The sequence below is a fragment of the Mesoplodon mirus genome (assembly GCF_964341445.2).
Source record: "Mesoplodon mirus genome assembly, chromosome: 3".
In the NCBI taxonomy this organism is placed as follows: domain Eukaryota; kingdom Metazoa; phylum Chordata; class Mammalia; order Artiodactyla; family Ziphiidae; genus Mesoplodon; species Mesoplodon mirus.
In genome coordinates, this window is record NC_138978.1 from 21,281,425 (window position 1) to 21,294,208 (window position 12,784).

Here is a 12,784-nt window from a genome sequence, read left to right on the forward strand (position 1 = left end):
CTACTAAGGTCTACTCTCTAAAAACCCCCCAAATGTGATATAATCTATGACCATGCTATTTATTCAAAGTGTAATTAGGGACACTGACATCACCTACGAGCACATTAGAAGTGAAGATTCTTGCTCCGTCTCAAATTATTGAATCAGAATCTGCATTTTTTAAAAATCCCCAGGGATTCCCATCCACATTAAAGTTTGAGAAACACTGTTGAATGGTGAACTGTGACCTAAACAGTTTAACTAAAAAGTTAAAATAATCACCAGAAGTTCTTGCAAAATTATTTTGATAAATGCAACAAACGGTCTCATTTATCTTTTTCCCACCTTTGAAAAGTCAAATAAAAATGACATTACAACTAACAAGCATACTTACATTACTCTTCAGGATTTAAAAAGACATTCAATAACAATATTTATTGTTGGTTATACTTAAATAGATCAAACTGTTTTCCACACCAACTCTACATAGATGATACTTAAATATTATTAATCTGATAAGGTTATACTTCTTAACAGGAAGCATGGAAAGAAAGTTTCAATATGATAAGCCAATGCTAAACATGTACCATCTAACCAAGATATTTAGTTGTACCTAACTTGCCAGAAGTATGCCCAAGTCGTTCTGACCAAAGCAGCTGAGGTACTTGAACAATAACAAAATATATAAACACATACCATTATAATCAATAGGTTCAAATAAAAACAAGATTTGTCTTGATGATATTTTTCACTTTTTTTCCCACAAAATTTCAAAATAGTGATTTAGCTGATAAACAGTAATGGCCTTTTAGAATATACTAACCTCTGCTTAATCTACTTAAAAACCCAGGCAACTGAAATTTGCAGATTTAAAGGATTCCTGGCGGAAGCTTGAAACTAACACCCCAAGAACCACCTGTATAGATGTCTCTGTCTCCAGATTCTATTAAAAAGTGCTCAATATAGTACATGAGATCTCTAATTATGCAATATTTTCATATTTAAGGAAATATCTTCCCCTTTACATGTTTGAAAACTGAGGCTGAGCTCCTTTTTCACCAATGTTACTATACTTAACAATATTGGTCTTCACCTTTAACCCCGTGGGAAAAAACTTTTAAGTGATCAAACCTCACATTATTTTAAAAGGCATGACTAAGTTGTACAACTTTATGACTAATTTAACCTCCTGTCCTCTTAATAAATGGACAGCTAGGCCTAAAGTCACCCTTAGGGAATTTTAAGTAAACAGGTGAATAAAACACTACTCCTGCTTATTAGTTTTTTGAGGAAATGTCTGTACATGATTGTGATTTCAGTCACAGATTTCAAGTCTAAATAAACAGTTCATAGCAATAGGAAGATATTCCCCTATGTGAATAAAATATACTCCATAGGGAAAATACTTTATAAAATCTTATTTCTAAAAATAAATAAATTTAGGGCTTTAGGTAGAGCCAAAAGACACCAATAGAGCCTAAGCCTAAAATGATCATCAAAAATCAACCTCCTTCTATTTTTGGAAAACATACACCATAAACCAGTGAGCTGCACCACCCCTGCCCCAATCCGCCCCCATCCCCAGCTCTGCCAACTCCTAAAGTTGTCCAAGTTTAGATACTTTTGCTGTCAGAACATTCCTTACTGAGTGACCTCTTGATTTGGGGGAAAAGGAAAATAAAAACAGTAAACTCTTTCTGGAAAATATTGACCAAAGAATTTTGTCTTTCTCAAACAATAGGGTACACTTTTTCTTCCCCATAGCTCACATTTACTTAACAGTCTTCATTTAAAAGAGACAAGGCAGAATGTATTACTACTCCTTCTGAATGGTTTCTTACTCGATTTATTTACAAATCATTAGGTCACTTTCCTCCTAAATCCTTATTGTTATTAATGGTACAGTATTCAGAGGAATGAGCACAGTACTTCCAGTAAATTTCCATTCTGAGTTGCAGAGCTTCTACCTTTTTGACTGGTAAGGAACTAAGTACACCTTCAAGGAAAAGAAGTCACAAGAACTACTACTAGATTAGGGCTATCTTTAAGACAATGGGATCAGTATGAAACAGAGAGCCCTCTATATGGTATTTCTTACACACTGGAGATATTTACCAGTGATGCACCTACATCTTCCAACATAGCCTTCCTCAAATATTCCCTCACTTCTCCTTCACTTGCTGAAATGTCATGTCAAGGGGTCAAGGACACTGGGAGAATAAAATGCCTACTGAAAGCACTGTACAAGTGTTTCCCTTTGCCCAACTCTTATGTTTTCTAGGATCATTTCCAACGTGGATATGCCACAATTTCATCAGAGAAGCTTTATAAGTAGCCTATTATGCCAAAGACAACAATCCCATCTGACACCTGTAGACCCAGTTCTAACCCCAGTAAAGCTACTTCCTGATACTCTAATAAACCCACTAGAGTTCATTCGGTACTTTTATTTTCACTATCCCACTCCTTCACTACCCTCACTTGAACAGGTGCCCAATATCTAGTACTAAATTTGAGGAACAGAACTCCATTGGACTACAGAAGTCTCAATTACAGTACTACTGAATCTTTTTTGCACAGTTGAACCCATCACACCCCACCCAAAATCACCAACACAACACTTTGAACATGTTAGATTTTATTAAAAGTATTTAACATTGTACAAATATTCCAACACAGTTATGGTACCTCAACACTGTACCAAAAGCATTAATTTTTATTAAACTGCTGATTAAATTGTCTTGCAAATGTTCCTATTTTAATATTCTCATGTTACTGTATGCGTATCAGCAATGTAATGTTTGCAGGAGCTTTCAGCTCAATTATAGAAATAGCCTTATAACAGTACTAAACATCATAATAAGACTCATTAAAGTACAATTCTATCTGTGTTACTGAACAGGCTAGAGAAGTCCCCTTTGTCCAACCATCATAAATGAGACATCAAGATACGCAATGTTCATGGGATCCTGACAAAGTTACTACAGAAAATGAAAGCCCTTTTTTATATTTGAGGAATTCAAGTTTTCCCCCATATGCTTCCTTCTTTTTTGGTCCCATGAAATGTATTTTATTGTTAGTGTATAAAAGCCAGCAAGTTTGCACTGCATTTTCCTTAAGTTATATGAACCCCTCAGCACTACTTGAGTGTTCCTATTGCTAATTATAAAACTTCCCTAGGATAACATGGTATTAAGTGCAATCTAAAAGTTCGACACCCCAATCATTTCTATCACTGATACATGCATAAAATGTGTCAGAAGAGAAACAAGTACTTTAACACAATGATACAATCACTGCAGTTCTTAAAGTATAATTTCATTGTAGTAATATACAGCTACTCTATAGCAAGCTTACAGATAAAGGTTTACATTCATGACACTGACTAGCCCATTAATACCTAGGAGATTCTCCCTAGACTGATATGCCCAACCAACAAAGAAGGCATAAGAATACTGAGGAGGTTCTAGGCATGAAAATTCATAATTACTTTTAACCAGTGCTTATGTTATACTACAATTACTTTTTATGTGGTAAATAGTCAGAAATGCCTAATTATTATTTAATTTCCTCAATTTATACTTTACCATCATAGAATCCCCTGAGTATGAAATTTTGCTCTTCAGTGATGACCTAAAAATTGACTCTAATTCTATCAATATCTACTAATCCCATCAGCTGTCCTGGGTTTCAGACGAAACACAAGTTGATAGATTTGTGTTACTGCTATATTCAAGGTCCTAATATTTCAATTACGTTATTTCCTCTTGACCTAAAGTCATCATATCAATGAACTTTTAAATTGAGCCCACTCTTGTTTGTCAAATTGCTAAAACTTTTAAATTTCATTTTATAACGTTAGTATCTCTTTTGGAGGACTTTAAAAAATAATTTACCCTAGTGTTTAAACCTTCCATTCTATTAACACCTTCCTATCTATCTATCTATCTATTTATTTATTTATTTTTGCGGTACGCGGGCCTCTCACTGCCGTGGCCTCTCCCGTTGCGGAGCACAGGCTCTGGACGCACAGGCTCGGCGGCCATGGCCCACGGGCCCAGCCACTCCGCAGCACGTGGGATCCTCACGGACCAGGGCACGAACCTGCGTCCCAGGCCTGCATCGGCAGGCGGACTCTCAACCACTGCGCCACCAGGGAAGCCTCACCTTCCTATTTTTTTTTACTAACATTCGTGTGCAATAAATATTTTTAAAGATGCATTATATGCTCATCTACCCCATAAAAATGTAAATATAAGGAAAATATTAGACGGATTGAAATCACATAAAATAAAGCAAATTTACTGTTTCTCCAAGAGATTTATTTAGAGTCTATCTTGACCACTTAAAATATACCCTGAATATTTCATTACTTCATACTTGCAGGCCTTTCCTGCTAATCTACAAATTTGAGAATAAAGAGTATGAAGTACTTATTATATGTTCCTATTAAGAACCGAATTACCTAATATTAAAGTCTTATTTTTCTACAAAGCTGACATAAGTGCCCACTTACAGAATATGGGCATTCTCCCAAACTTAATGACCCACTACTGACAAAAAAAAAAAAAAAAAAAAAATAGGAAAAAAAAAGTTCTTACCAATAATTCCACTGGTTATCGTCCCCAGCGAACCCCACCTAGCAAGTCGACATCATGACATGTCAGGTCAGGGCAGCCTCAACCTCGCTTCCCTGATAGTCAGGTGATAAAAGGAAGGAGTTAAAACAGGAAAAGTACACTTGCAGATTTCTGGATAACATCTGAAAATGATTAAAAAACAGAAACAAAACAAAAAACCCAGAGCTTCTGGTAACCTCTAAATAAAAAGTATATATGTATATATATTTAAAAGGAAAAAAAACTTTCCTAGAAAGATTAATAATGATCACTTCCAATTAAATATTTATATTAAATTACTGACCAATACATTAAATATGCAATATTTTTAAAGTTTAGTGTTTGCATTTCAAAAATAAAAACTAATCAACAAACTTCTAATGCAAAAGTAAACATGCCTGGTCAATGGATTTGTCATTCTGGATTCTCTAGTCAGTCACCCAATCCACTGTCTTAGAACAACTAAGTTAACAGAAGCTCCCATTCTCAGAGAAACATAAACACACTTATAAATCCAGTGCACTCTTTCTATAAGGCTTTTTCTTAGCTGCTCACTTAAGTGGCTTCACATAATAAAGTACAACAATAACATTAACAATTCTTCTATATACTTTGGTTGGTTTTAAGAATACTGGATAGTTCAATATAATAAAATTCTCTTTGGAAAAATAAAAATGGTGAACTTTAACATCTTCAGAAGTCTTTTTAATTGATAAGTGATAGCCTTATAGCAAGTATTTACTGGAAGGGTTTGGTTTTACAAATAATACACAATTAATAAAACGTAGGTATGATTATCCAAATGGGCAGGAGGCAAATGATGCAATGAGTTTCAAGAATATTATATGGCTTTATGCTAGGAATGGAATTTTACATCCCTTCTCTTCTGGAATTTAATATATATAATTTATTTCGATGCATGCTGACCTTTTTAAAAAGAGGGTTCAACTCCTCAATCACATTTCAAAGTCAAATGAGAGAAAAATTATCTACTAACAGAAAGCATTGGGCTTTCTTATGCAGAATAACCCCAGTAACTAGAATAACTGAAAAACAATTATGCTGAACTCGTTTAAAAAAACTACCTACAGAACCATAGTACCTCAATTTCCACATGAATTGATCAAATAAACTTGGAATTATTAAAAATCTGGCTACTTATTAGAACTTTTTTGCTTTTAAAAAATTAAAACACCATCATATGAATACATACATTTAAGCAACTGCTATAAATGAGTGATCAAATAAAAATTAGTATTTCATTATGGGGAGGGGGTATATATATATGTCAATCTCAGGAGGGTACCTACAAAGAAGAGGTCATCCTCAATATAAAGTAAAAATCTTTCCCAACACACACGTTACTGTAGCAGGCTCAGAAATAAAACCAAATGAATTAGGTTGGGGAACAAAAAAGATGGCAGGAGAGTCGGAAATCAGATTTCCCAGAACTTATAATTTGTGCCTATTTAAGAAAAAATCTCATGCAAATCTAGAATAAAAATCTCCTCAACGGACATTTTTCAGGTTTGTATATTACTTTGATTGTTAAATTTACTTCTGTGAAAATTTAAGCTCTGAAGCTATTTTCTCGGAATAGCTTACAAGAAGACATCAACAAGGGAAAAGCTCTATAGGGTGAGATTTAATGCTTATAAAGTTTTGTCTGTCTGTTAAAAAACCTATAAGGCAATATTAGAGGGACACCTCTATAGATATATTTTTAATTGGTGAGAGCGAAATATAATTTGTAATTAAAGAAAAGGATTTTGACATGGAACCTAGGTTTGATTCTTATGTTCTTGCTAGGGTTTATATTTTAGGATGGGCGGGGGAAGCACATAAATTACTTTTTCAGAATCACTTCTATTCCCATTCCTAATTTTGTTCCTAAGAACTTTGTAGCTGGCAACATCTAAGTTGTAAGAAATACAAACAATTCAAATTTTATTTCTAGATCCTCTCTTCTTTCCAAGAAAAATCAAGGTTTTACTTAAGTCTAATTTAGATTTATAGTTATAGCTTCAAATTGTACTTTCAAAGTTTAAAGGCAGAATTTAAAGAATGTTTGGTGTCTTTACTTGCATACATGGGCATAAGAAAAACAACCAGATCTAAGCTTCATCAAATAGATACCCATGTTAACTTGACACTACTATACACAGCAATTACATATAATTCCTTTATTAGCTTCTAAAACATAAAAGGAATATTAACAAGGTCTGTTAACTTACTGTACTATGTAATAAGTGTACTTTTAAAGAGAAATCAGATATATTGACTTTCATCAGCAAATATTCGTTTTCCTCCTCCAAGTCAAAAGAGAAGCCATGAAACCCAAAATATGATCTACCTGAGCTCACAAGGAATTAAGTGGCTTATAAGTTTGAAATCTAATTCTCCTGTCATAAAAGACACCAAACAAGAACAAAACACAAAATAAAGGTGTGCCCATTTTAATTATTCTCCAATGGCTTATTTTTTATAATTTAAAAACATTTTAGATTCACCTAAGAATAGAATAGAAGGGAAAATTTTATTGGTAATTTGAAAGTGATAAGAGTTTTCTGCACCGTTAGGGTCAGATTCTTTTGTTCCTTTTATTCTCAAGCAAAAAAAAGTACTTACAATAAATCAGAATTTCTAAAGGAAATGGAAATAGATGCTATGACTTGGCCAACAAAACTTTAGCCATTCGAGTAGTAAAAAAAATTAAAATAAGAGGTATTAACAGTAAGTCAGAAGTAGGACTACTGGATATTTTTAAGCCTCTCTTAATAAGGCATGAGTGTTTCTCAGAGGAAATTTACATAGCAATAGGAAATTATACTCCTAAACCAGTAACTGAAGTGGTAGTCACAATCATGTATAAAAGTTTACATGAAGTTTAGTCCGCAGAGCAATTGACGCCACAGTACTAACATCTTTTCCTGTTATGTACATTCACTCCAGCAATTAAGGTCTTCAGACAACAAATTATCCTTTATAGAAAGAATGTGGGTCAAAATAAATTGCAGTCTGCTTCCCCAACCCCATTTTATTTAACGCAAATTATCCAATGCCTGCAAGAATGTTCAAAAGCCTTTGAACCTGTTTTTAATAAAAATAAAGGATAAAATTGCCAAATTAGAAAAGACTATGAGAGAACATCAATCAGGTGCAGTGCTATTTGGAATAAATACTAGAATTTAGTCTAATTCTCAGTCTGATATCCACGATACATACTGGAATAGACGAGAAATTTTGCATGAATTTGATCACTCACATAGGCAGTTATAGTTTGAAAACAATATTCCTTGCAAGGATTACGAATAAAATAATGTTTTAGGACACAATTGAATTTGAAATAGGTAATGTTTTGAATAGATTTTTGAGTTTTATTGAAATCTTACATGAACAAGAAATTGGAAATACAATCACATCAAAGAACAAATTGTCACGGCTTTGACGTTTAAGCCAAACAAATTTTGTAGGGCAGATTTCAAAAAGGTGTGAAGTTATAACAATTTAAAAACACAGTTGACCTACTTCTAGGAATGCAAAACATACAATCATAGGTTATTTTCAATACAAGAAAACTTAAATTTGTTTGCTTTAATTTCTTAAAACTACTAAGACAAAGCACTAGCTTGTATTTTTATTTACAGCATACTCCATACTGCTAGGTAATCTATCCCAAATCCAAAAAATGAAGCTGTCCAAAATCAAAGGTTCTGCAAAATCATGATTTAACAGTGTGCTCAGCTTGTTTTGAAGCTAAAATGAAGCCTGAAAGGATAAAAGCATTGTAACTCCCAGAATAAGGGAACTCTGCAAGCCCAATAATGTCCAAGAGCATTTATGAAAAGAGGAAAAAATAAAAAGACTTGAGTATATACACAATAGTGATTTCTTCAGCCCAATACAAATGGCAGCAAATTGCTACTTAAAGATGAAACAGATAAGCCAATTTTTTTTTTGAAGGATGTAGATCTAGAGCCAATCGTATCTTGCCAGTATCATTTTCAAGCCCTCACTTGTCTATTTCCACTGTTGCCCATAAGTATCCTGATAAAATTCCTGGTTGTCATTATTGTAACCATAGTTACCAGAATAGTCACCACCTTGCTGAAGCGGCTGTTGAGCGATGGGCTGGGAACCCCAGTTCTGTTGGTTGTTGGTCTGACGGCGCTTGGAATCAGGTTGGTTGTACCCATCTGCCTTTCTCTTGCCTCCTACATTGCCCCCACGGTTGCCCCGAGATCCACGGGAACCACGGCCTCTCTGCTGTTGTGCAGGACCCCCTCTGCCACCCCTAGAGCCTCTTGGTGGTCCCAAAGGTGCCCCCCTTTGTGAATAGCCAGCTCTACCTCTTGGAGGTGGTGCTCCCCGCCCCCTTGGTGGTGGTGGAGCACCTCGCCCTCCCCTTCCTCCTCCTCTTCCTCTTACTGCATAGCCATCATCATAGCCGTAGTAGGGATCTTCATAGCCTCCACGATAGTCGTGATAATCATAACCATAGTAATCATCATAGTAATCTTCATAGCCATAGTAATCTGGAGGGTAGCCATATCCACCTCTCCCCCCACCACGACCCCGACCTCTAATTGGAGGTGGCATACGAGGAGGAGGGTGATAGTAATAATCTTCATACCTAGCAACGGAGGGAAGGGAGAAAAGAAAAAATAAATTAGTTTGCTTCAAGACTCTTCCTGACTTTTTAAATTACCTGATCTCTGTTATCAACTTATTCTCTGTTCAAAGATGTATTTACTAAAATGTAGACTCACGCAGTGCTTCTGGAGGCCTGTCTAGCAGCTTGGCGCTCTTTCCTTTTCTTGTCTGGTGGCTTGGCTAGAACTATTTCAATTTCTTCCCCTTCTATTTCTTTGCCATTCATTTCATCCATGGCCTATACAAAATTAGGAAAAAATTTACTTTACACATAACAGTACTTTAAACATAACAAACATACCTGTGCCATTAATACACTTGATAAGCAATTTACTTCACAACTATTTTAATTTGCAAGATGAATATACCCACCAAGTTAAAAAAATACACAAAGAAAGTACTTGTTCCCCTCAATCTTACTTTCTTATGTGTAAATTATGTTGAGAACAAAACTGATGTCCTACCATTATACTTAAAAAGATAGGGCTTCCCTGGTGGCGCAGTGGTTGAGAGTCCGCCTGCTGATGCAGGGGACACGGGTTCGTGCCCTGGTCCGGGAAGATCCCACATGCCGCGGAGCAGCTGGGCCCCTGAGCCATGGCCGCTGAGCCTGCGCGTCCGGAGCCTGTGCTCCGCAAAGGGAGAGGCCACAACGGTGAGAGGCCCACGTACCGCAAAAAAAAAAAAAAAAAAAAAAAGATAAAAGATTGGGGCTTCCCTGGTGGCGCAGTGGTTAAGAATCCGCCTGCCAATGCAGGGCACATGGGTTCAAGCCCTGGTCAGGGAAGATCCCACATGCCGCGAAGCAACTAAGCCCGTGCACCACAGCTACTGAGCCTGCGCTCTAGAGCCCGCGAGCCCCAACTACTGAAGCCTGTGTGCCCCAACTACTGAAGCCCACGCGCCTAGAGCCTGTGCTCCGCAACAAGAGAAGCCACCACAATGAGAAGCCCGTGCACCACAACGAAGAGTAGCCCCCACTCTCAGCAACCAGAGAAAACCTGCATGCAGCGAAGACCCAATGCAGCCAAAAATTAAATCAATGAATAAATAAAATAAAAATAAAGAAAAAGATGAAAGATTGCCAGAGAGCTGCCTGTTGCTGCTACTTAAATCCAAAAACTTAATTCCAAATAACTTCCAAGCTTAGCCAAACCAAAGCCGCAAATTCACGTCTGGAAAAAGTGCCAGTAGTAACAAACTTTTCAGGATTCAAATTTTTAAACAAACATGTGGCATTCAACATGTAGGTCTTAAACTGTTGTTCTATAAAAATTTTAAGGATTTGAAACATAAATGAGGTTATCAGTGAAATTCAATAAGATACTGACCAAAAAAAGCCTAGGTCCCCACCCCCCCACAATGCTTAACCTGGAACATACTTTGCCTGAATAGTTAAAAGCACAAAGCCTAGCAAAGGTCTGAACTAATGAAGATTCAAGTACTCACCTGGAAAGCAGTAATCAAAAGTATTCTAGGCTCTAGTTTTTTATTTATGTAGTTCCACCTAATAGCCTCTGCCATAGGGTTCAGGGTTCAGGTAACTCAGTAACAAAGTATCACCTCCTCACCACAGCTTTTCTGTTCCCTATACAACCTTTTCCTCTCTGGATATACATAATAAAATGCTCTATCCATAAAGAACGTTTAGTGCTTTACAAGTATCTAGACAAAGATTAAATCAGTATCTTCCTCTAACTAGTTTTTCCCCTTTACCACACCTTAGCTTTTGGCTGCTTCAACTAAAGCAACTAAATGAGTCTATAAAAGCTTCCTGGTATAAACAAAAGAATGGAGCATCTGTCTACTATCCCCTCTGGCCATCCTCTGATTTCCAGTTACTGAGCTAGAAATCTTGTAATTTCAGAGACTTCTTTGGCAAACCACCCTTGAAAGTTATTTTAAATTACGAACAACCAGTTATTTAATACCAACTGATTCAAAAGGAATATTTAGAAGGTATAAATGTATTAGTTAACTGTCCTTCGTACCACTGGCAATTCAGAAGCCACGCATTAAATTCTGTAATAAGCTGTGAATTTTATAAGCAATATTGTCTCACTAGTTAGCTTCCATCAAAAAGCAAACCAATAGGGCCTCCCTGGTGGCGCAGTGGTTGAGAGTCCGCCTGCCGATGCAGGGGATACGGGTTCGTGCCCCGGTCTGGGAGGATCCCATATGCCGCGGAGCGGCTGGGCCCGTGAGCCATGGCCGCTGGGCCTGCGCATCCGGAGCCTGTGCTCCGCAACGGGGGAGGCCACAACAGTGAGAGGCCCGCATACCGCAAAAAAAAAAAAAAAAAAAAAAAAAAAGCAAACCAATAAATTCTAACTAGTCAAAGATTCTACAAAGCACATTTTAAAGCAGTACTCTGAGCAGGAAACAAAAACTGCTCATATTAGAGATGGCATCACTTTAACCGACAGAACATGTAGAAAAAGAACCAGGCCTGAGTCACCAAGGATTTCGGATCTATCTCCCCAATTACATAAAAAAGCTTTTATTTTGTCTTGTCTTTTGTTTTGTCATCCCCCTCCCCTCTACCCCTCCCCCACCTTCCCCCAGAAAGGAGAGAGGAACAAGAGGAAGAAACCTGAAATTTCACCCACTAAGGATGGTGCTGATCCATTATCATCAGAAAGCAGCAGAGTATTCGGGTTATATGTTCTAGACACCGTATGAAAAGACTTTTTTTTCCAATACTATCATCAACAAATAAATTAACTATTCCATGCAAGAAATATTTCTAACAACTACTGAAACTGGCAAAACACAGTCAATACTATGAGGATTCTAAAATGACTAAAGAAAGGCAAAACTATGAAGAACTAACCATTCCCTCAGAGCACAGCTACTGAATTAAATGTGTTGTACTAGGTATGAACCCATGTACACCGCTCAGTTCCACAGGTCCACAAACCAAGGTAAACAAAGTAGTTACGATACACTCATTACCATTTTAGTATTTACACCAGCTAATTACTGTTCCTTGTAACATTTTCAAGGTATCATGCTATCAAACCTTAGGCTTACAAAAATAATACAGAGATTAAAAATAACTTGCCTGAGATCACAAACCCAGTTAGTAATAATCAGGCTTTGAAATATGGAGTCTTACCTGTTATACTACTACCACTTCACAGAGATTATTAAAAGAAAGTTCCAGAGTTCGGTAAAAGCTGAAAACAATTTTATTTGCTTTTAAAGTCACTTTATGTGTTTAGCAAGTTTCAACAAAGTTCAAGTATCAAAAAACAAAATTATAAATTTTCTACCTTAACAGCTGCTCCTCTGTCTTCGAAATGAACAAACGCATAATCTTTCAACTTCTTCACTCTTTCAAGTTTTCCGAATTCAGAAAACGACTTTTCCAATATTTCTTCTGTCACTGTAGTAGCCAAGTTTCTCACAAATAAAACTTTCACCTAATATAACAAATATACAAATTGGCATTGGCTACTTAATTTTAGCTGAAGTCCTATATTAAAGTATTTCTTCTTATCTTCATGGCATAGGCTTTTCTTCTCTAAAAC

General features: G+C 36.4%; 1 protein-coding gene and 1 long non-coding RNA gene across 4 annotated transcripts in view; one reads left to right on the forward strand and one right to left on the reverse strand.

Annotated features, from left to right (window-relative positions):
- Positions 1–2,060: 2,060 nt before the first annotated feature.
- LOC309799453 lies at positions 2,061–7,777 on the forward strand. Its single transcript, XR_014293285.1, has 2 exons — positions 2,061–3,076; positions 3,240–7,777. It is a non-coding gene; the product is annotated as an uncharacterized lncRNA (long non-coding RNA).
- A 173-nt stretch (positions 7,778–7,950) lies between these two features.
- The window catches only part of HNRNPR (heterogeneous nuclear ribonucleoprotein R), a 35,357-nt gene continuing 30,523 nt past the window's right edge, over positions 7,951–12,784 (reverse strand). For all 3 annotated transcript variants that reach the window (XM_082612629.1, XM_082612630.1, XM_082612631.1), the window contains 3 exons: positions 12,527–12,676; positions 9,368–9,489; positions 7,951–9,231 (listed from right to left, as the gene is read on the reverse strand). In XM_082612629.1, coding sequence (XP_082468755.1) covers positions 8,619–9,231; positions 9,368–9,489; positions 12,527–12,676 — 885 coding nt within the window. In that variant the 3' untranslated portion in view covers positions 7,951–8,618. The remainder of the gene's footprint in view (positions 9,232–9,367; positions 9,490–12,526; positions 12,677–12,784) is intronic.